The sequence below is a fragment of the Protopterus annectens genome, chromosome 6.part0, assembly GCF_019279795.1.
Source record: "Protopterus annectens isolate FY-2018-M chromosome 6.part0, PAN1.0, whole genome shotgun sequence".
Classification (NCBI taxonomy): Eukaryota; Metazoa; Chordata; order Ceratodontiformes; family Protopteridae; genus Protopterus; species Protopterus annectens.
In genome coordinates, this window is record NC_056737.1 from 1,731,563,332 (window position 1) to 1,731,588,121 (window position 24,790).

At 41.2% G+C, this 24,790-nt stretch overlaps 1 protein-coding gene across 1 annotated transcript in view; it reads left to right on the forward strand.

Annotated features, from left to right (window-relative positions):
* Positions 1–24,790, forward strand: part of ITGAV (integrin subunit alpha V) — a 1,332,605-nt gene that overhangs the window by 1,088,331 nt on the left and 219,484 nt on the right. The window contains exons 21-22 of the mRNA XM_044075123.1: positions 8,086–8,233; positions 23,430–23,522. Coding sequence (XP_043931058.1) covers positions 8,086–8,233; positions 23,430–23,522 — 241 coding nt within the window. The remainder of the gene's footprint in view (positions 1–8,085; positions 8,234–23,429; positions 23,523–24,790) is intronic.

Genomic DNA, 24,790 nt, shown 5'->3' on the forward strand with positions numbered 1-24,790 from the left:
CCCCTGGGTCATTAACCTAATAACAATCTACAAATCTTTTAGTCTATTGGTTAGGCCTCATTTCCAGAGCTAGTAGATAAAAACTCCATTGTGGAACATTTCATGTATATTTCTGTGTTGAAGTTGCATTGCCTGGTAGCAGCAGCTTTTAGAGTTGGGGTTAGATGTCATATACTAAAAAATAAATGGTTAGGTGTCAGATACTAAAATAAATGAATAGCTGTTTTGTTTGTAGGAAACAGAACTGACACACACAGACTGAAGTGATAAATGTGTTTTTTTTTGTCTGTTGTCTGAATGCAATGTTGCTAAGTGTCCTTGTTTTGCACAGTTTAACCAGAAGATGATCAAGCAGAGGGAAGGTTTCTCTAGGACTACCTTAACCTGAGGATGTTACATGCCTTGCCTAAGGCTGCCATGATATCAGCCAAATCTGCACAGATTGTCTACTGAGAAAAACAAAAAACATTTGGAAATGCAGTCCAAGGAGCAACAATGCTGAGAGGCCAAAGACTTTACATTGGAGTCCAAAGCCCGTCCTAGGCTTAAGGGCATTAGGGCCAGTGAGGTGATTTTATAGTCATAAACTCTGTTGGCTGCTTTGTTCACTTCAGACATTGACCCACTGGAAGTTGCATACCTACTCAGCAGAGACCATGTCCTCCTGTAGTAAATACCATCAGCAGCTGATCAGTCCAGAAGCCTCTCAAGGCCTGTGGTTCTGATGTCTGTATTATTGTATCTAAGGTCTACGTCCATGATACTGTCACCAGTTTGAAGATTGAGGTCTTGGATGTCTGACCCCGTCCTAAGGCCATCTCTAACCCCAAACCAAGACCAAGTGATCAGGACAAAAACAGACATCCACCAGTTTGCCACAACCATGAGTTGGGTGGGCCCTCATTTCATTACCATCACAGACCATTCCAGCTGTCATGAGTCTAACCCAGGATTTTATGCTTGTCTTGAAGACTGTGCAGTCTTCCTATGAGCCATCAGAGTCTGGGGTCCCTCCTCAAAAGAGGGAACATGAAACACCCCCCAAAGCCTCTTGACTCTGCTGGGTCAAAGGTAGACAAACTGGCTTATGTTGACCAAATATCCTCCACCTCTGTTCATGAGTCTGACACCAAGGACATTCTGTACTATGCTTTCCACCAGAGAATGCCTCATTTTGGTGTGCCATTCGTACAGTAAGAGATCGCTTCAAATGGAAGGCTAAGGAATTCTCTGTGGCGCAAATAAGATACCAGGAGCTGCCTCAGCCTAAGCTCTTAGGCTTTTCTCCAGCCTCCGTGTATGCATCCTTGGAACCAGATCCCTAAACCCTACTTGTCAGGAAGCCATACCAGTTTTACTGGTTTGCTGATTCCTTCAAATACTTTTATAAAAACTTATTGTGGATCCAGCTGTAGTCTCTATGGATTCTAGCAATGGAGCAACAGTGGCTCCAGCCATGAATGCAATTTCAGGGGATAAGGAAAGTAAAGCAAATCTCAACTGATTTGGGAAGTAGTATATCTATATCTGTGATACCTTGTCCTTCAGGATCCATAGTTTTCCAAACTCATATGCTGAAGAACTAAGAACTTTCCTGTCCAAATTAAGGAGAAGGCTGAAAGGATGGAGGCCAAGAATATAGTAAGGTTAAAAGTAGTTTGATCAGAAAAATGAGATAATTTCTTTGAAAAATTTATTGTGTGTGTGTGTGTGTGTGTGTGTGTGTGTGTGTGTGTGTGTGTGTGTGTGTGTGTGTGTGTGTGTGTGTGTGTGTGTGTGTGTGCACGTGCGTGCATATGCGCACATTTGGCGGACGGGGAGCAAGTCTCCCTACCTTCCACATAGACATTTCTGCCCATTGTACCTTGACTAAAAAATAAACAACTCAAAGGTCACTACACCTTCAGACAAGAGCAATCTCTGACTGCACACTCACATTAAAATAAAATATTGTTTCATACAAGTGCTACTTATGGAGCACTTGGCCTTTTTACAGCAGTCCGAATATGTTTCTAAATGCATGATCTGGTTTTGCACACAGTCTGAAAACGCGTAGAAGAGGTCTGCTAACATAGTTAAGGAAGATGTTCTTCCTTATCATGGTTGCAGTATTTGTTACAAAAGGGATACCCTGCAGAGGACAGCCTTGCTTTCAGCCAGCATACCAAAGCCTTGGGTTCTTTTAAATCCTGTGTGTCAGAAGTATGTCTTACATCTGAGGCGTAAGGTACATAAATGACATGCAAGCTCCAAATCCTCAGAACATTTTAACTGCCAGTCTGAATGCTGGTTTTGAATTCAGTCTGTAAGTAGTTCACTTCACATTAGCTATCAAACCTAGGACAGGTAAGTACCCCACTTGGGTCTATTCCTTTTTTTTTCTGTTTGCTTGGTTGTTTTACATATCTTCAAGAAAGGGGTTGATGTGAGTGCAGGAGGCAGATTCCTCATAAGGACAGACATCAGAAGTGCCTTTTCTACTTCACTGCAGACCACAACCACATGCAGAGTGATATTTGCCAGGTTTTTGTCCCTACGACAATGTGCAGCCATCTGTCATCTCTGTCTATGTATTTGGAGAAACAATATCTTAAGTTATTGGCTGTGGGAAGTAGGGCTTCTGAAGAGCAAGAGGACCCTCTGGTTCTGATGCCTGCTCTCTGTCATGACCACATTGGAGGTCAACACAGGACATGCTATTCACCCTCCTCCTGCTGCAGATGAGAGAGCCATGACTGATTACTTCTAAAGGGCCTGGAGGGGATTCCCTAGATATTTGTTAGGGAAGAAGTGCCTAGTTCCATTATTGAAGTTAGACACTGTTTACAACCCCCTAAACTTGTTAGGGCAGATATTCCTGTAAAGAAAAAATGAAAGACAAGGCATGTTGTCCATGTAGCAAAAGACCCCCATAAGGAGTGGCAGAATTTTACTCAGTATTTTTACAGTTCTCATGGTCTTAGAGCCCCCACAGGGTTTGTTAGTACATTCCTCTGTTGGTTTCTTTTCTTATTCCACATTTTGTAAGTGACATAGAGCTTCTAATTCCTGTGATGAGGAATATCTGGATTCTGGGGAAGAATTCTTGGCCTGTTCCTCTCAGATCCATTCCTCTCATGGTCTGAGATTGGGTGAAGATTATGCTCTCTTCTCTGATTCCCTTGTTGAGGAGCTTTCTTTTGGAGACACCATTGTTAAAATGATGGAACATTTTCAGTGAGAGTTCCCAAATGTGTGAGGTGCAGAAGAGAATTTATTCTCTATTATAGATTGACACTACCAGGCTTTCTGCTGTGCCTCCTGTTTTGGAAGATCTTCTTGACACCTTTACTTCTCCTTCACAAGCTTGTGAGTCTCAGCTCCCTGCTCCTAAAAGTTTGACGGTGTTCCTAAAACTCAGAAATGATTGTACAAGAATCCCTTCTTCTGGCTGTGCAATAATTTCTGTCTCTGCTGACAAACCTTCCAAGCTGATTTTTTCCTCCAAGCTTTTACCTTCTGATAAAGATAGTAGAGCTATGGACAGGTATGGTAAGAAGGGGTGTGTACCTCTGCATCCTTAGCCTTCGGTACCATTACTTACCAGACCCATATGAGCAGGTATTTCCTGTCATTACCAGACCCATATGACAAGGCATGTCCTAGTTCTTTTTTTCTAAGCTAAGGGGTGTTTTGGCTGACATGCTTGATGCTAAAGCTAAAACCTCTGTCATTTCCTTACAAGTCCTACATCATATGAAGCTTACCATACCATCAAATGCTACTTATGCTGCTTCTAGGGCAGCTGCATCAGGATTGGTTATTAGGTGATGTTTCTGGCTTAGGCTAAAATCTCTCACTTAGAATAACAAGGCTAAATTGTTGGATTCTCCCTTAGATACCAAAAATCCATTTAGCTGTGCTGCTGCAGAGCTCTTTAAATCTCTGCAAGGTAAAGGGAAGGACATGCAAGGCCTTAAACGTATCTTACTTTCAGCTATCCCAAAATTTCAAAGGAACTACTGTTTTAAGACGCCCTTTGTACACAGATGTCATGAGCAGCCCTTGAAGTCCAAGAGACCTTCCAAGAGAGTTTTCCAGAACTCAGAAGTCTTCTTTCCCAGACCAGTCAACCTTTTTTGACAATCCTCTTTTTCTACCTCTCAGTCATATTCCTCTTTATCAAAGGCTATTTCCTTTCCAGTTTGGCAAAAAATCACCAGAGCCTCTTGGGGTCTTTTGGTCATGCATAACGACTATTTCCTACCTTAAAAATCTCCTCTTTTTTCAGGGATTCCTGAACTTTCTTCTTGCCAACTACCTTATTTCCCTCCTCCTTCTTCAGGACCTATTGGCTCAAGCATCTATTTATCCTCTCCCTCTGTCCCAGAGGGGCAAAGGGTTTTATTCCAGGATGTTTTAAATCCCCGAGAAGGAGGGTTCTTGGATGACCATTCCTGACCTCTTCTTCTTTGTCAATACTTTTCTTAAAGTTCTGTCTTTCAAAATGTTGTCTCTAGTCCCTGTTTACTGTGCTGCTTCCTCACCTGGTTTCTTTGGGCCTGAAGGACACCTGTCTCCACATTCCAATTCACCCTCTCTTGAGGAAGTACTTGCAATTCTCCATTTCTTCTTTGCATTATAAGTTCTCTGCTTTGCCTTTTGTTTTTTCTATAGCAACATGGGTTTTACAGAGTGTCTCACCCTGGTCATAGCCTTTTGCAGAGTCCATAGTGTTCAGATCTTTCCTTATCTGGATGACCTTTTTATTCAAGCCACTTCTCGACAGCTTCTTTCACAGGGGCCCCAGATTTACCTTGCACTTTCTTCCCAGTGCAGGCTTCACTCTGTCTCAAAAAGTCCATGCTGACTCCTTTGCAGGATCAACTCTCTAAATGATGTCCTTTCCACCTCTACCAAGATCATCTCCTTGACAGCATTCTTTAAGTCCTTTCTTCTTTTACAGGCAAGAGAGTTTCTCAAAGCCATGGGGTTCATGGCTTCTTCTATTCCTGTGGTTCCTTTTGCCAGACTCCATATACAGAAGCTTCAGTGGTATCTCAAGACAATTTGGCTGCGGCATTGTCATCCTCCGGACTTTCCCATTCCTCTCTTGCCTTGCCTCAAGAAGGTGTTCCTATGATGGGATCCACCAGATTTCTTAGAATTCAAGCCTACCTTTTCAGGTTCTCCCCCACCACCACCACCACCACACTCAGAACCTGTTTACAGATACTTCGGACATGGATTGGAAGGCTTTTTCCAATAACATCAGGGCCCAGGGGGTCTGGTCTCCTCATCAAAAGGTCATATAAACAAGGACATGAGAGTCTTATCCTAGCTTTTCAAGCTGTGTTTTCAATTTGGATTCCAGGTCCTCTCAAAATTTTCACAGACAACACCACTGTCATGTTGTACATAAATATACTGGGGGGGGGGGGGTCTTGCCTTCTTTGTAGACTAGCCCTCATAGCATGGGAGTTCAGTATCCACTATCACTTGAAACTTCGGGTGGTTTATATTTTTTCAGTACACAGTCTGGTGGCAGACAATCTGAGCAGGTTAAGGACCAATCCTTATGAGTGGATGCTTCACATGGGGGTTTTCCTGGGCATTATGCATTAGTGGTGTACTCCAAGTAAATCTTTTTGCTTTCCGTCTGAACAGACCTCTTCCCCAGTTATGTTCGACTACTACGTCCTCTGGCATTGAGTGCAACCCATGTCCTTTTCTTGGAAAGGGATGTTCCTGTATGCCAATCCCTATCTTCCTCTGCTGCAAAGGGTCCAACACAAGATCATGTGGTACAGGTTCAGACAGCATTGGTTTTCCCTTATTTTTCACTTGGCCAGAGTTACCTCCAAAGTTACCTCACAGGGTAGATCTCCTCACACTGAACAATGGCTCTCTAATTCACCATCATCTTATCACTCTACATTTGACACTTTGCTTGATTGGGTTTTGATTCTTTTTCAGAACCAATTTGCTGAGGACATAGTTCAGGTTTTTCAGGAGACTAGAAAACCCACTACCAGAAAATCTTACGTTGCAAAGTGGAATTTTGGTGTCACAGCACTGAATAAAGCCCTCTTTAGTGGATATTCCTACTGTCCTTTCTTTGTGTAATTTGCTCAATTCTGGCCTATCATGTTCTGTTAAAGCTCAAATCTCAGCCATTTTTGCTTGGCTATGTTTGGATCCACCACTTTCTTCCTCTAGGTTTGAGGTTAAACTGTTATTGAAAGGCATCCTTCATATTAGGCCTCCAAGAAAGCCAACACTTCCTTCTTGTGACCTTTTTGAAGAGTTTACACAGCCTCCTTTTGAACCACCAGCTGCTTCTTCCCTGAAGTTGTGTACCTGGAAAACTGCCTTGTTGGTGGTTCTGACTTCTGCCAAAAGATTCTCTGAACTTCAAGTCCTTATGGCATTTCCTCCTTTTCCTGTTTTCCACAGAGACAATGTCTCATCAAGCCAATCCCCCATTTATATCTACAGTGGTCAGCAATTTATCTTCAAATCAGCCTATTCATCTTCCCTCCTTTTTTTTCCTCTCCTCAGATTAGCAATGGGAGGATTCTATTTTTAATGCACTTAATGCACATAGGCAGCTCAGATATTACTTAGACATCAGAAAATTTGAGCAACTGCTTTTTTAAGCCAATAAGTTGGGTTTAGCTGTTTGTAAACAAGCCATCTCCTCTTGGATTTCTAAGGCCATTTTTTTATTTTTTTTTTATTTTCATAGCAAGCGGCTTCCCACTTCTTTTCATGCTCATTCTACTAGGATATTTGCTTCTTCTGGAGCTTTTATAGGGTTCTCTTTTGCTAGATCCATTTCGGAAGCTGCTCCTTGGTCTAATGCACATTCATCTAAGTTGACCTTTCTAGGGTCAGAGCAGTGTTTGCCAGGTGTATCCTCCCCTGGTTTTTGGGAAGGTTCCTCCGTTGTTTCCTCCTCCTATCTCTTTTTGTTGTAGCTTTAGTACTCTCCCTCCATTGTTAATTTTTTTTCTTTGCCCTCTGCCCAAAGGGTATTTCTTTTCTCATCTTCCAGGGTATACATTTTTTTTCTTTTCCTCCTGGATTTCTTTGGTTTTCTTGGGGCAATCAATTTCTGAGAATTTGGCACTTGTATATCACTTCTGTACCTTACTCCTCAGTCGTAGGACAAACATTTAATGTACAGTTCGGCACTTGGAAGGACCCAAGGTTTCGGTATGCTGGCCAGACATATGGCTCTCCTCACCAGGATATCTCTTTTGTAAAGAATACTGCAGGACATCTACTGTTATAGTAAGTTTTTACACAACTGTAATTTTTACAAAAACTGTTTGATGAACAAAATTAAGTTAATATGGACTTAACCTGGATAATTCTTCTTCAAACAGATTTTACAGCACTGGAGGTTGTGAGCTATAAAAAAAATCACGGTTGATTATTTTATCTGATGGATAAACTCTGTATTAAGCTCCTATTCCTCTCATTAAAAGTTCACATATAGTGGTAGGAATTTAAGTTATATGTTTTAAGAAGAAATTCAAACCCTGGATAGTGTTTTAAAGCTAGAATCTGTCTGTTTTTTTTTTAATTGCTGACTCCTGTTTCTGAATATTAGAAAAGTAATAGTACTGAATGGATTCAACCAGCAAGAGAAGAGACTTTACATTCTTTGTTGATTTCATGTTGTGTATTGTATTTTATTCGTATGCCCTTTGTGTCCAAGGGTAATGTGTCACTAAGATCTGTTACTTTGTGTTCCAATGTAACATTTTAAGCTCACTGAATGAAATATATGAAGCAAAGGAATGAAAAACAGTTGACCTTATTCCATAAACTTGCATTGTAAACTATGATGCAGATAGCAGCCTCTTAGATTGCCAAGAACTAACTGATGCAAAAAATCTTGATAATGTTCTATTGTATGGATAGTGTTCATATTAAAAATGATAAATATCTTATCAATAGTCAGTACTAAAGAAGCACTGTTTTTTTGAAATGGGGGAGTGTTAACTGGTTTTGAATTCCAGTTCTCCACAGTCATCTTGTGGTATGTTTGTGTTTATAAATAATAAGTGAGTGACTTGTTTGTTTTCCTGTTATTAGTGAGCTTGAAAAGATCTACATTGGTGATGATAGCCCATTAACCTTGACTGTTAACACCCAGAACCAAGGAGAAGGGGCATATGAAGCAGAACTTTTGGCTTATATTCCTCCTCAAGCAGATTTTATTGGAGTTGTTCGAAATGATGAGGTAAGAGATCCCATAGCTACTGAATATTTTAGGAGGGAAGTAAAATAGTTTATGCACATAGCTTCTGCACCGTTTTTGAAAACTTAAAACGGCATCTAAGACCATATAATAAAATTCCACAGCATGTATTGACATGAATAAGTAAGCAATAACCTTAGTTATTTATTTATTTAGTTAACATTTGTTGACCGGGAAAGTCCAATTTGGAACTAAGCCAATTTTCAGCGGAGGCCCAGGGAGAAACGCTCCAGACATATGTCTTTGTAATGTGGGATGAAACTGAAGCACCCTGAAAAAACCCCCACAAACACAGGGAGGACATTTAGACTCCACACAGAAACTACCCCAGCCAAGAATCGAACCGGAGAACATCTTGCTGTGAGGTGACAATGCTACCATTGCACCACTACGCTGTATGGTTAGACAAAGTTTCTCATTACCTTTTTAGCCCCCACTTTACTTTAATATGCTGTTGGCTAAGAGAGAATTATTCTGTATAATATTTCAGTTCTTGAAAATCAGAAAGAAAGTAACCTTTTGTGAAAATTGCATGTGCTGATGTGCAGATGTTTCTGTGAAATGAGAATATGAGTAGTACAAATGTAGGTAGGCAAGTATATGAATGAGGAGACCTGAAAGTACTTTTCTGCATTAGAGCCAAATTAATTGAAGGATAATGAAAAGGTGTGATGTCACAAAACCAAAATTTTGATTCCATTCATAAAGTGTGTCTTATTATCAGTACATAAATCATGTGGATGTAATGTCCTATTCATAACTCTGCACTGTAATGAACTGGAGAGTCTTGCGTTCTCATTAGTTACTGTTATGCATTTAATTTGTAAAGCTGTCTTGTCAGGTGTTTGCACGGTATTTCAGCTTCATTTTACTCCCTCCTGATTCATGGTGCTAGTTTATTGTAAAAAAGTACTTGTAAAAAAAAAAGTACTTGTAAAAAAAAAAAAAGTACTTGTAAAAAAAAAAAAAAAGTACTTGTTGGCCTGTAGCTCTTCGTTTGCAAACAGATAATGTGACTTGTGCATTGTCAAAACTTTCCTGGCTTTCTGTTTTTCTAAACATAGCCAGATTTAAGAATGGATTATGTTAGAGAGAATAGAAGGCCGTATGAAATCTGAACATCGCAGTCATAAAATGGAAGGTTTTGCCGGGCAGTTAATGGCAGAACTTCATAGCACTGAGAATTTGGAGGTCTTCCTCCCAAAGGTTATGACTGCAATAGTGATCCACTTGAATGACATAATACGGTATGTACTCAACTTAGTATAACTGTAGATGTTCAAGTGTTGCATTTCAGTTCCCCTCCCACTGTCCACTCAAAAACATGGGGTCCCAGGGTATGGGGTGGCTACACATTCATTCCACATCTTGCTGTTTGCTCATGCCTTTTTTCTGACTTCCATTTTCTGTTGTTCAAATATTTTAGGAAGGTGCAGTTTTTCCAAGTCACAGACCTAGACATTTATGAATTGTCTTTAGGGTGTCTTAGCATTGATATTCATACCGGTCTAGTTTGGTTGGGGGTGGAGGTTGAGAAAGATCTAAAGATGTATTGGCGTACCTTTGCACCAGTTTTGTGAGGATTTCTGATATGCTCTCACCAGTTAAGAGGAGAAAGGTGCTCATCTCTGAAAATCTGACTAGACATCAGACATATGCTTGTGACAGAACCCTCAAATGACATGACTGCAAGAGTGATCACGCTCAAGTATCTGCAATTATGGTAAGTTATCTACACAACTTTAAATTTTGAATATGCTTTGAAAACTGCATACTGGGAATCTGGAACCTCTAGTCTCCAAAATGCAGGATAGATTTTACAGAGTGTAACACACCTGTAAATCCTGGAATTTCTCCTTTTTCTGAGATAGAGAAACCTTTGAGATGGTGTGTGCGTTTGTATGTGTGTGTGTGTGTGTGTGTGTATATATATATATATATATATATATATATATATATATATATGTATGTATACACATATATACATGGGTCCACTTTTAAATCCCGAAATACCAAAATCTTGAGTTTTGAGATACCGAACTCAAAACATCAAGAATTTGGTATCTCAAAATTTAAAAGTTTAAAAATAAATAAATAAACACTGCTAAAATAAAGTGTTTGCAGGGGAGCAAGCCCCCTACACCCCATACACTTAAATATTCCAACTCTGAGATTGCGCTACAGTGAAGAGAACGGTAAACGCATTACCTTTCTCTTCGCTGTAGTGCAATCGCGCAGTTGGTATATTTAAGTAGGGTGTGTGGGGGGTGGGTGCAGCGGGGCTTGCCCCCTGCAAACACTTATTTGAGTTCATTTTTTTTTTACACTTTTAAATTTCAAGATACCGAAATCTTGATGTTTTGAGTTCAGTATCTCAAAACTCGAGATTTTGGTATTTTCGGGATTTAAAAGTGGACCCATTTATGTATATATAGGTAATAGGAGTATGGAGGAACATCCCCCTATACTGCGGTACAGGAGACTTTCCCTCGCCTACAAAATGCTTCTTTTTATTAATTTTAGGTTGTAAATGTTTTTTGTAGTCCTGTGGAGTTGCTCTTTTGTGGTTATAGATCTGTGAGACATTTACAGATTGGACCCATTTATGTATATATAGGTAATAGGAGTATGGAGGAACATCCCCCTATACTGCGGTACAGGAGACTTTCCATCACCTACAAAATGCTTCTTTTTATTAATTTTAGGTTGTAAATGGTTTTTGTAGTCCTGTGGAGTTGCTCTTTTGTGGTTATAGATCTGTGAGACATTTACAGATTGGAGAACACGTCAGGGAGTTAAATCTGTATACATAAAGTGGTAGGTGAAGTATCCTTGGAAGCTAAAAGGGGATCCAAACAGGCTTCAACCCTCAGTATGATCTATAATAATGAGGAAGACAGAAGTATTGGGCCAGTTCAAGAAAAAAAATGTATACCTCGTCTACCTTAGCCTTTACATATGAGTAAGTATCAGAGAGAGGATGTGGCAAGAGAAATCCTGAGTAAGGCTTTGTGGAACAGCATTAGTTGTCTAACCCAGATGTTTTTAATGTGGGAATGCTGACCAATTAAGTAAAATGATGGTGCAGGAGTTACCAGCAGTGGACGTGCAGTAAAATGATTGCTGATTTATTGCTGCCTTCTGTATTTCTGAGTGTTTTCTATCTAAAAACAAAAAAAAACAAAAAAAAATCCTTGTTTTCCTGCCTCTCCTCGACTAATTTAGACCAGTTTACAGGCTTTGCTGTATTCTGGGCTGTGGTGTAGTTCCTGTGTTATCCATTACCTTACTTGGGTAAGAAGGAAGTTTCTTTGCTCACCAGTGGGAGTGGGGAGCCTTGAGCAGCCTATCTGTCCCTGAAGGAAGTGACCTCAGCACAAGAGCTGTAGTAATTGGTTGTTTTGGACCATTTCTAGCTCTTTTCAAGTTCCCTGTTTAAAATCTGCATTAGGGCGGCTTTGCGCAGCACTGGTTAAACAGGGTTAAAGTTTTCCTGGGTCCGCCAAGTCTGCTCTTCAAATTTTCCCTTAGAAAGCTCTACTCTTAGAATAACCAGTCTACTCGTTATACTATAAACATAGCACTTGTTCTCTAAGCTACTCTTCTAAGCAAGCACTCTCAAACTCAAGTAGCACTACATCCAGCTACCACCCCAACCACTTCCCTTAAAGGCACAGCACTCTCATATAATATTCTAGCATGTCGAGTGGTAGATTGCTAGCATCTTCTCCTGCTCAGCTGGTTAATCTGGAAATCTTGAGACAATGCTATAATTGTTTCATGTACACAGACAACCCTCTCCTCCTCCCAACAAACACAAATACATGTGAGAGATGCAACTATATAGCCAAACTGGAGGCTGAACTCTCTCAACTCAGGACTGGCAAGACCAGACAGGAGGAGAAGGTAACCACACACACAACAAACCCAGTCACACATAGACCTACCCCAACTGCAAATCAAACACAGAATAACACAAAAACATACTCGGAGGCTCTATTAAAAAACTTACCAAAACAACAGAGGCTCCCAAAGCAGACACCCAAAAATCCACCACCTCAAAACATAACACATGCAACACATACTTCAATAAATCGGTGTGTCAATAAATCACAGCCCTTAAGGCCAAACACTATGCCTGATACACTAGTGATAGGTGACTCTATAGTCAGACACACTGATGTCCCACTTACCAGGCTGAGCAAGGAGAGGGTAATGGTAAGCTGCCTATCGGGGGCTAGGATCCGCCATATAACACACTCACTCAGGTCACTCAAAAGTACGTACAAATATGACTCCGTCATTGTCCATGCCGGCGAGAATGACCTGAGACGTACCTCCTTGGACTACATGAAAAGAGACATTGAGGAGCTCTCTGATTATGTAGCCCAGGCTGGTATGACCCTGACCCTGAGCAGCATCCTGCCCTCACCAAGAATGATGCCACAATACAAAGATAAGATGATCAGCTTTAATAATTGGCTCAATTACTGGTGTCATTCTTGGGGGATCCAATGTCTGTCTGCTTGGGATGACATGCTGGACAAGCCACGCTGCTTCCCAAGAGATGGCTTGCACCAGTCACCACTGGGCTTCCGGATATTGGCTAAGGCTCTTGCCAACCCCATAGTGCCTTTTTTAGGCAAGGCTCAAAAGACAAACCCACCTCCTTAGAAAACAAAAATGGAAAAAAATTAAGGGTAATGCTGCTCAATGCCAGAAGTCTAAATCTCAAGATGCAGGCTCTCGAAGCACTCCTCAGTAAGGAGAACATCGATGTCTGCGCTGTAACCGAGACCTGGTTCAAGGCTCCTGAGAGCACCCCAGCACTACCAGGCTTTACCTCATATCATGCTTTTCGGCCCCAAAACCCGGGCCGAACCACAAAGGGAGGGGGAGTGTCCATATTCATCAAGGATACCCACACCTCTAGGTTAGTGGCAACTCATGAAGCATCGGAGACCATCCAGGTGCAGCTAACCATAGGCAAAACTGCTATACAACTGGTTGCATGTTACAGACCACCCTCCCAATCTCAAGAACCCCACTCAGCCTTCCTGAAGACATTGGAAGATATGAATGTGTCACCAAATACCATCATATTGGGAGACTTCAACTACCCTAACATAGACTGGGTGCACTATTCTAGCCCTAACAACCTAGCCCAAAGGTTCCTGGAATTCATAAACTCAAATGCAATGGAACAGCTGGTCACCTCTCCCAAAAGGGGGGATAATATACTAGACCTGATCATCACAAACATGGGGACAAAATGCTCCACACCGGAAGTATTGCCCTCACTGGTGAGATCTGACCACAAACTAATCACCCTGGATATATATTTACCACCTCCACCCCCAGCACAAAAGACTACAGTGAGAAACTTCTCAAAAGCCAACTTTACACTTCTCAAGACTGAGATCATATCATTTGAGCCCTCAGGGCCAAAGGAAACCACATCCCACAATGCTGAATCCTACACAAATGCTTTCTACGGACATCTCCAAGAATGCATGGATCGTGCAATCCCAAATAAAACCAAGACCCTCTCCACCAAAGGAAAGCGTCCTGTCTGGTGGACCCCAGCCATAAACAAATTGTATAACAAAAGAAGGAAGCTACTGCAAGACAGAGCAAAATCTCATAAAGGGAAGGCATCTCTGATCAGCACTAGTAGAAAGCTGCGTTCTCTCATAAAAATATCCAAGGCCAACTTTGAGAGAAAAATCGCCAAGGACACTAAAGATAACCACAAGGCATTCTTCAGTTATGTTAGAAACCTGGGCGGAAACGCTCAGATATGCTCAGAGTTAGTACACAACGACAAAAAATTTACCGAACCCACAGATACTGCCAACATTCTAGCAGACAGGTTCAGTACAAATTTCTCCCCTCCCTCACCTCCAAAAGAAGAAATACTCATCCCAGCTGAATGTAACCTCCCTGTCATCTCTGATGTCCAGGTGAGAACCGCCCTCAACAAAGCAAAAAACACAGCATCTATGGGACCTGATGGTATCCCCGGCTGCGTGATACGTGAACTCCAAGAGGAGCTAAACCCGCATATAAAAATGTTATTTAACCTTAGCCTTACTACAGGATATGCACCTGAACACTGGCGTACAGCAACAGTGGTACCACTCCACAAGGGAGGCTCCACTACAGACCCTGGGAACTACCGCCCCATAAGCTTGACCAGCCTGGTTTGCAAAGCTATGGAAAGAATTATTATGGAACTCATAAACAACGACATTGGGGACCTACAGACACTTGATCTCACCCAGTTCGGCTTTGTAAAAGGCAGATCCTGCCTTTTGAACCTGGTTGACTTTTTCGAAACAGTCACTAGCGCCATTGATGAGGGCAAGGCAGTCCATACAGCCTACCTGGACTTGGCTAAAGCCTTCGACACAATACCCCACTCGGGGATCATAGAAAAGCTAAACAACTTAAAAGTAAATCCATATGTCACAAGATGGGTTGCAAACTGGCTAAAGAACAGAACCCATAAAGTCAAGATTTCGGGAGCCATGTCAGACTCAAAGCCAGTCACAAGTGGTGTCCCACAGGGCTCTGTCCTGGGACCCCTCTTGTTCGGCATTTACTTCTCAGATGTGAAAGCAAACATGGAAGGGTTGTGGCTGACAAAGTTCGCAGATGACTGCAAACTAGGCGCCATAGTCGATACACCAGCTGACACACACATCCTACAGAAAGGCCTCACTGAAACGGATAACTGGTGCCGGAATCACGGCCTTAAAGTGAATGCCAAGAAATGTATAGTCATCCCCTTTGGGAAAAACAAAATACCCACAAATTATCACATAGACAGTAACCCACTGAGTACCGAAAAAGTAATAAGAGACCTGGGGACCCAAGTTGATAGTGACCTCTCATTTGACACCCACATTGCCAAAGTGGTTAGAAAGGCTTTCTACCTTGCCCACCTTATCATGAAGGGGTTCACATCCAGATCAAAGGAGGTTATCGTGCCCCTGTACTCCTCCCTTATCAGGCCCATGATTGAGTACTATTGCCCCATTTGGTATGTACCTCACCCGGCACTTACAACAGCTGGAGAGACCCCAGAAGTACCTCACCAAGAGGATCAAGGGTTTCCAACATATGTCATATGCTGCCAGGCTAAAGAAACTCCAGCTCTATTCAGTAGCATACCGCCTGCTCAGAGGTGATCTGTGCCTGACATACAAGGCCATGTCCAACCAGGAATTGATGGACATGCTCCACCTCAAAAAATCAAAATCCATAAGAACCACAAGAGCCAAAGATTTAAACCTCAGTACAAACATGAATAGAACATGCTGGAGGGACAGATTCATAACTCAGAGGCTTCCCATACTCTGGAACAAAATCCCAGTCCATGTTAAGCAGAGCCCCTCACTGACTCTCTCCAAGAGAAATCTTGACGAGTGGATGGGAGATCGTAGGTTTACCACGGGGGTCACCCCTGTATTGCTACTTAACAGAGGCACAGTAAACTAATTTTAATAAGTAAGGGGGTCTTCAATGTGTCACTACTAGACAAAGGCACAGTATTCTAAATTTATTCTATACACATGGGGTGGCGAAAGCCACATCTCTAGGGTTAGGCTTGCAAATGCCTCAGGGCAGATAGCCTAGTACTAAACTAACTATGAAACTATGAAAAAGGACAGGTTATGTGCAAGCATGCAGGCTGAGAATTCAAACACCCTTAGATGACAAGAGACAGCTGTTGGGAGTTCTTCCCATAAAAAGCGTGTTTGTTGTCCTTCCTTATCTGGCAATATTTAAGAAATTGTAAATGAAGGGAAAAGCAATGAAAGATTCATACAATTTCATGCCCCGCCCCCCATTATGTGGTACAGTAGAAACTACAGAAAACAATTTACAGCTGATCGATTCAGAGAAAAGATGACCTGGTGTAAGAAGCAGAAGCAAACAGCAATGTAGGTAAAGGGGAAGTTAAGCATCCTACCGCCAAGGATTGCAATGGTCAGTACTATGCAAGCTTCCAGTACCCTTCTCCCTCACCCCTTTCCCTTCTCCTACAATATATCATGAGATGGAGGCTATTTTATTTCAAAGGAAATATATTTAGCCCCCCCCCCAAAAAAAAAAAAACAGACAAACGATTAAGGGGGACTATTTCACTAAGTTTCAAAACAGAATTCAGCACCATTATTTGCTTTCCAGAAATACCTCCTGCCTGCTTGAATCAGTTGGTAGTGGTGCAGCCAATTCTGACTCATTTCTCACAATCTGAAGCTAAGGAGAAGGTGGTACACTGGCAGAACAGTGGAAGGTTTTTGTGGCATTCTTAGTTTCAGTATAGATGACCCTTTAAGACCCTCCGTGAGCAAGTTTCTGATGGTAATTATATTGAAGATACTAAGCAGCATTGTTTCAGTGGGGAATTTGAAACTGATCTCTGTCATTGGGACATTTTTCTTGAGATCAAACCATCAGTGTACAGGCTCAGCCCAGGACTTCTAGCAGGAGATTCTGAAAAGGACTTTCTGCTTCTAACATGCCTCTTCGGAGAAGCAACTATGGTTTCAGTCTGTTCAGTGAATGTTTTGCATCTATCAGATTTCAAGGTAATCCTTGCAGATAAAGGACTTTTTGGAGTTGTTCCTCATAGCCTGCATGATGATTGGCTGATACGAAGGCCCAGTGCTACATGTTCCATCTTTGAAAAAATAGTTGCAGCAGTGGCAAAGTTACAAAGGTGGTACTTCACCTGCTGCTATGATATCATGACTGATTATACTCGAATGTACCCCACTGCCTTGCTTTGCCTGCCAGGGACTATAAAACATTGGGATAAGCTATGCTGAGGGCTTAGATGCCGTTGTCTTTTACACTTTCCTTGTTTCACCTGTTGGAGGCAGGGAAACTGTCACTTTATTTGCATACTTTCTAGGTCTCCAGTTCTTCCTGTTTCTGTAGTAGTATAATTTGTTACATTTGGTACCAGATCTAAGGATTTAGACTGTACCCCCTGACAGTGTCAGTTTTATTGTCAGGACTGATATGTGCGCCTAGTACTAAAGTGTTGATTTTGGCACCTTACGACTTAGTGTTGATATTTCCAACCAAGTATTCAATCCATATAACAACCATTCTTACTGCACATTGTGTCAATGCAGACTGAACTAGAGGGGTCTCTTGTGTAGAGTCATGTGGACTGCATATACTAATGTGAAAAAGCCATCCATTGTGTACAATGATGCCATCCTGGATTCCCATAGGATTAAGGCCATGGTCCCCTTCAGTGTGATCATCAAGAACAGTAGTCAAAGGTATGTTTTGGCTGAAGTTGCTGAGATCCAGCGTGGAGCATAATTCATCCATCCCCATTGGACCAGAAAAAGCTGGGAGTACCACTCCCACCCTTCTTCTACTGTTGGAACAGACATTGTTCCAACTGCTTTTACCAAATGTGCTTTTGATCACCCATGGTTTTGAAAGATTTGTATTAACATTTCTCATTCTACAAAGACCACATACACTACCTGAGGCTCAAGGCATGACTTAAAAACTTTCAGTTCACTGTCTTCCTTTTGATCTGACCACTTTCCCAACCAAAAGGTTATCACCAGTATTTGGCAACATAATGAGCCAAGGTATCCACATTAACCATTTTATGGATGGATGGTTAATTTAGTGGAAGAAATGCAGTCCATCACCAGCAGCAACAGACATTTCCTGGGAGCTTTACTAGATCCAGAAATGAGTAGGCTTGTCCTACCAGAGGATAAGGTCTTTCAGCTAAGGCAGCAGTTTTATGGCTGCCCATTATGCTTGTGTTCTGGCCCAGAAGACTGCTAGGTCAGCGCAGACAGACATTCCTGAAGGGGACAGCATACATGACAATCTCCATTTTGATGGTGGCTGTACATGAGAAAGGTATAATGGTTTGTGAAAACTGTTGAAGATTACAATCATCAACTGCGCAAGCTATTGCCTCCAGACACCCCATTCACCTTCCAATTTCACCATCTGTTAAACAACCAAGCGATTAAGCCACAAAAAAGAAATACCCTAACCACAAATGCATCAGTTAGTTGTTAGATACAGGATTGCAGATGTGACTCCTATGCACTGGCCCAGTAATCAAGGAGCCTCAATCCTCACCACTAGTGCCAGTGAGGGGCATGCACATTGGGAAGGATAACAAGTACACACACAGTAAAGTACAATTTCCCTTAAGAGCACACAGAGATCACAGTCAGTCTGGGGTTGGTTTCTCCTTTTCTCTCCATTTCCCCAATAAGACTCCCCACTGGCACACCTATAGGGTACAGATCTCAGCCGAGTGGTCAATCCAAAACCTCCAGCACCCTCTCTGTCCAACCAGTTCTTCATGTCCCTGCCCAAGTAGCTAACACACACACACTTTGAGATATGAATTATATACAAAAACACAGAGACTTCTGGGGAAGGCTGGCACAGGTTCTCCAGCTATGCCCCCTCCTGCCCAGACTGTAAGGTAGAAATCACTGCCACCAGCCATTACTTATCAGCTACTATAAGGCCCTTCCTAAAGGGTGACCAATTCCACTGTATGCTATTACTGTTATCCAAATAGTAAGTGTAACCCAGGGCTGAGGCTATTGGAGTGGCTTATACAGTATCACCAAATACATGCAAGTGCTCTGAGAGCTTAAATGATCTCTACACAAAACAGCCACAGTTGAAAGGTTTAAAAATATTTAATAATAAATAATAAAAACACAAGACAATGCTCATCAGCTCAACACAGTACTAACAGAGAGTTCAGAAATCACAGGAAAATACTTTAAAACAATATTGCAGGATAGTCTGACATAAATTTAGAAAACAGCTAGACCAGTCTGGCAATATTCCTATCTGTCTCTATGAGAAACTATGTTCTAAATTCTACTTATAAGGCTAAGTGCTGGTGAGTTGTTGTCCGCTCTGAAGATAAATACAAAATGCTGAATCTTTCTCTGAGAAAAACTTAAATTGATAATACATTTTACTGCGGAGTCATTTCAGATTACATAATTCTTGACATTTCTACTTATGATTCCTAGGTTCACAGAACTTAAAATTTTGACATTTCTTTTTGTAATCTGCACCTGCCAGGAAGCCACAGCAATAAAAGGCACTTTACATGTAAACCCAGTAATTACTGTCAATCATTAGCAGACCGGAGTTCCGCTGTGGGGACCCCTAACCGGGAAAAAGCCGAAAGACGCAACAACACGTAAACCCAGTAATTATCTCTGTCTTAAAACAATAGAAAGAATTTCCTAGCCCAGGCATCATGTCTCCCAGCTTGAGATCAAACAGTCATAAAATGTTTTCCTCATCAGCTTTCTTCCAGCAGGGTGCAGTGTGGTTACATTGTTGAAGCTCAGAACATAACACAGTTTTCTTACATTTCTTACACAAGCCTTTGGGTCATATTAAAATTTACAGCAACATAGAATTGTTACACAAGCCTGTGAATCATATTAATATTTACAATGACATAGAATTATTTATAAAATTCTATCTGGCTGGCTGGCAGCCCCTCAAGTTTTTCACAGCTGACATCACAGTTCTTGAGCATAATTGTTTGATATGGCAGTTGCTCATTCAGCGTTGCTCACTCCATGCAGGAGTGATTTGATGGTGCTCAAAATATATTGTTTCCAGCATCTTCCAGCTCTCAGCCAGTAAGGTAAAAAATGATGTATTTTTTTTTCTCTTGTAGTAATTGCATGTTCTTCAAGGTGCAGCAGCCTTTGAGTGAGAATATTAAAGTTAAAGGATGTGGGGATACAGAGGGGGTTGGCTTGCTCCCTTGCAAAATACCCCCTTTTCTCATTCTAGTACATTTGCTTGAGTATTCTTCAGCCATGAGTAGATATGTCTTGATTTGTGTACTTAGGCTGTTAGTTTCGGATAGTTATTTTTTTCAATGAACTGTATTTTGAGGCATATAGGCTTAAGCAATTTTTATGTGAAACTTTTAGAAACATCTGCATAGTAATGAGTTATGTTAGCTTAAAGGTGACGGCTTCATTCTATTCTTCTGAACTTTTAAGACAGTCTGATATCCAGGAACAGTGAAGGTACTTAGAAAACACCACGACAATGTGGTGTACAGACAGCAAGTGCAGTATTCATTAATTCTATCCATGCAGCCTCACATTGATGGCCTGGGAGGCAGCTTTCCAGTTATGCCTTCAACTCCAGATCTTCTCCATCCCTTCAGACATTAATACAGTGGCATAAACATTGACCAGGTTTACAGACAGCAATCGCACATGATGATTGGATTCCGAGGCTTTTCAAAACGTGAGACAGATTGGAGATTCCTTGTGACAAACCTGTTCACATCAGAGATCTATTAATTGAAAGAGGTTATGTTCCAAATACCTTTACAAAGAGTTATAGCAAGTCAATGCCTTTTTCAATTCTTGTAGGGGGAACTGTCCTATATGCCATACCACCTTTACTCCACATTACAAAAGTACTGCAAAAAGAGACAGTACCAGACTCATGTTTATGGCCAAGACAACACTGTTTCTTCAAGCTGGTACCACTGAGTAAGGATGGACAACTATAGCTCTCAGAAATCTGCACCCTCTTGACTCAAGATAGTCAAAGAACCTTGGGTTATATGCTCAGAATCTTTCAGCCGTTCAGGAGGCCAGAAATCCTAACAGTACCATAGTTAGGGCATAGCAGAGGGAATAACCATACTTGGAGGGGGGGGGGGCATATTCAGCACTGCAAAATAGTTGGTGATAAGGCAAGAGTGCACTTGTGCTATTCATTTATGTAGCCATGACTAATATTGCTTTGCTAGTTTTTGAAAGGTGTAGAGTATGTTTGACTTACTTTTTCCTTGTTTAAACCACAACTTGAGAGGACCTTTGGGGAGGGACTTTCAGGTATAGACTTTGAGAGGAAAGAAATAGATGACCCACCTACAACTGAAACTAGCACTTAAAAAATCATATTTATGCATGTGGAAAATATTTTCTTGTGTTATAGGTGTGTGTGGGTACTTTAATCACAGAAGCTGGAGATCCAGAAGTTTTGTAGCATTTGGCACAACTTTTCCAAAATTACATAAACTGTGACTCTATTAAGGAGCATATTTCAACAATTACAGCATATGTCATCTTAGACCCTTTTTTGTCCTCTCACTCTATAGTATAGCAGTTTCTAAAAGTGTTCCTGCATCTTGTGTGCTTTAGGAAGTCTGCGCCACCTCCATAGGACCTTGATTTTTGGATTAGAGAACCAGGAACACACAATAAGACTCCAAAAGAACAAGAAATTAATTTTTGTGGTGGAAAAATAACCTTACCTCCATTTGAGGCCCAGTCCTTCTGTGACAGTCATGCCCTAGTTGTGGTACACGTTTGAGTTTGGTAGCTATTGCGCCACTGAAGCCCTCACATACAGAAATTCATGTGCGTTTCTTGTAGACCAAGTGAGCCTTTCAATTATCTCTTCTTTCTTGCCTTTGGAATTAGCACTGAATCTGGTTGAGCAATTACTTTTTTCTGTCCAATTCCCCAAAATAAAGGAGTAGTTAATGGATGTCCATAAGAAACTCAAGTAATAGGCAGAAAAAGTGAGAACTTTCACGTTTCATATATGAATTTTGTATCCTTCATGCCAGACAAGTAGGGTAAGCCTGTCTCTGAGCAGTCAGTTTCATTCCTTCTGTTATGCAAACAAAAGAATAGCCCTATAGGACCATACAAAAGGTCAATATGGACACCAGTAACTACAAGAGCCTTCTTTATAAATGTATTAGCACAGAGTATCTGCAAAGAAGCACCCAAACTACTATCCACACCTTTTCCAGACATTACAAGTTACTGGATAGGATTTCATCACTGCAGTTTTGAAGGGCATGCTGTAACTTGGTACCACCCTACTCAGACAGCCTACTGCTGTAGTACTTCTTCTGTTGATAAAGAATCCTGCTTCTGCAGTGATCCTTATGAGGTTACTTCAGTATAGCTTGAGTAGTAGGATCATTGTTGTAATATAAACTCCTGCCTGCATTTGCACAGGTAGTGTGTGCCTCTTCTCTGACCTGTGTGTTTAAGAGGTAAAGGAAGCAGTAGAATCACAAACCATAAAGATACAAAAGAGGAAGTTGTACTTTAAAATATTTCCCCTAAGCACTACCTTCTTTAAAGTCATGTAATATCCATAGTGCAAGTTCATTAGGTCTTTTCGAGCTTTATGGCTTGAGGACCTAGGGAGTGTTATTTGCACATAGTAGTAGAACACGTAATATCCTTTCTACCAAAAAAGGATAGCACCCCATGCAAGCTGATTTTCTTTTAAATCATTCATTGGGCTGTTGTCCTGGCCTAGGATAGGAGTCCAACTCTGCTCTGGGGACATCTGGAAAGCTCTGGAATTCAGACCAGAATGCTAAACATACATTTGTTGCTAATTCCCATGGATAAGGAATCCTAGTGCAGCAGTCATCCTACTGCTTAAATATACTCTAATGATGAGAATAATCACACAACTTTATTTGTAATCAACATGAAACATGGTTTTATTCATTGTGTGTGCCCTTCATGTACACTTCAACATTCTGTTAACATACTACTGCTCTTGCTCTTAAACAGTTATAACTTGTATGTATAATTTTTTTTATTTTTGAACATGAAATATACTTGTTTATTCCGTTGACTGGTAATGTTGATTGGCTAATCACATTATACGGAGATAAGGCAGTTGTATGAAGGGAGTTTCAACAAGTGCCAAAACCACAAAGTATTTTCACTGATGGCCGCTTTTCACTTAAAATGGAGTCTGTACTTTCCCCCTCTGCTGTATGGCTGTGGAGTTGGTATATAAAAGTATTGGAATGTGGCAGGTTTTCTCCTACATGAGGGGTTTGGAGTGGGGTCTTGCAACCCTGTAAATGAAATGCACTTTGAGGTTCACTAAAAGTGGCTTTCAGAGATTTCATCTCACGGTATTTGTCATTCACTGAAATTTCCTTTGGTGAGCCAGTATAACTCCATTTGCTTTGGATACATTATCAACAGGGCAAGCACTGGCATATAGCATTACATGAATTGTTAACCATTTAATATAAAATGAAAAGAATGTCAGTGTTGGAGTGAACCACAGCACTTATAAAATTATCTTGTTGTTCTTATTTTCTCACTAGCGGTTATCAAGACTGTCTTGTGCATTCAAGTCCGAGAACAATACTCGTATGGTTGTGTGTGATCTTGGAAACCCTATGAAAGCAGGAACAAATGTAAGTAACCACTCATTTTTTATGACATTTGTGTTTCCTTTATCATGCTGACTGTACCTAGTAGCATTGTATTTTATTGTTAACAAGATCATTTGAATGTCATGTGTAATGCCAAAAAAACAAACAAAAAAACCCCACTACATAATGGCCTTACTTTTATGGCAGGTAGTGTCTTTAACGATCTGATACTGACAGTCCTTGTCCATGAAGTGACTGGGATGATTTCCTGTTCTACTGTTCCTGTATTGGTAATGTTTGTAGTTTCTGCTCCAGAAAAAAGTGCATCTTGAACAACCACCTTAGGTTCTGCATCCTGCGGTGTCAGTACCATCTGTCCCTTGGACAAGTAGAGCTTACCTGCAAGTGGCTTGCTCTCTAGAAGTACTACCTTGGCTACCATATTGTTGCCTGGTAATTGTACTTAGAATTAATGACTTTTCTCCCTAGGCTTCATTCCGAGTCCTGCATGGTTTAATTCCCCTGATTAAAGATGGTCCCTTCAGTGGCACCTGTTTCAGGGTTCACAGAACCAGGTTTTAGTTGTCAGATAGTTGTTTGAAGTGTGATGAGATCTGTTATTGTGGAAACTTGGCGGAGGCCAATACAACACACCATGCAAGCCTGTCCAGTCCCCATATCATCATGTGTTTGCGTGTCCCTGAGTGTTGGTGTCCCATTGCCTGACTTCTGGCACTTGCCATCTGTGCTCTTGACCCTATATGTTTTAGCACAGTGTGTGTCCTTGACCCTATATGTATTAGCATAATGTGTGCCCACCCATTCTGGAAATTTAGTATTCTGGGTGGTTCTTCCTTTTCCTGTATATTCAGAGTAAGGGACTCACAAGATCGTATCTTTGAGACATATGCAGAAAGGCATCCCCCTGCAGCTTTCCCCATCTGTTTTAGAAGCCTTACCTCAATAATCAGGAAGAATGTCAACTACAAAGACCACCGTACTCCCTAATCATAGGTAGAGTAATGTCTATAGAACAGTCACCACATCTTGCCATACTCTTACTTACAAAACGTCAAACTACACATAACCTAAAATCTCAAATACAAATCTTTCCATAGAGATTCTAAAAGCACACCTAGCAGAGAGATTTGAGTTTTAACTGCTATGATTATGGCTAAGCACCTAACTTTAAGAACAGTGCCCCATGTGTACTGGTACAACCTACAACAACTGTCAAGAAATGGCACCAGCTAATCCTTAAGTTAACTCTTCTAATACTGTACATAGTGTAGATAAAGTTGCGGGTAGAT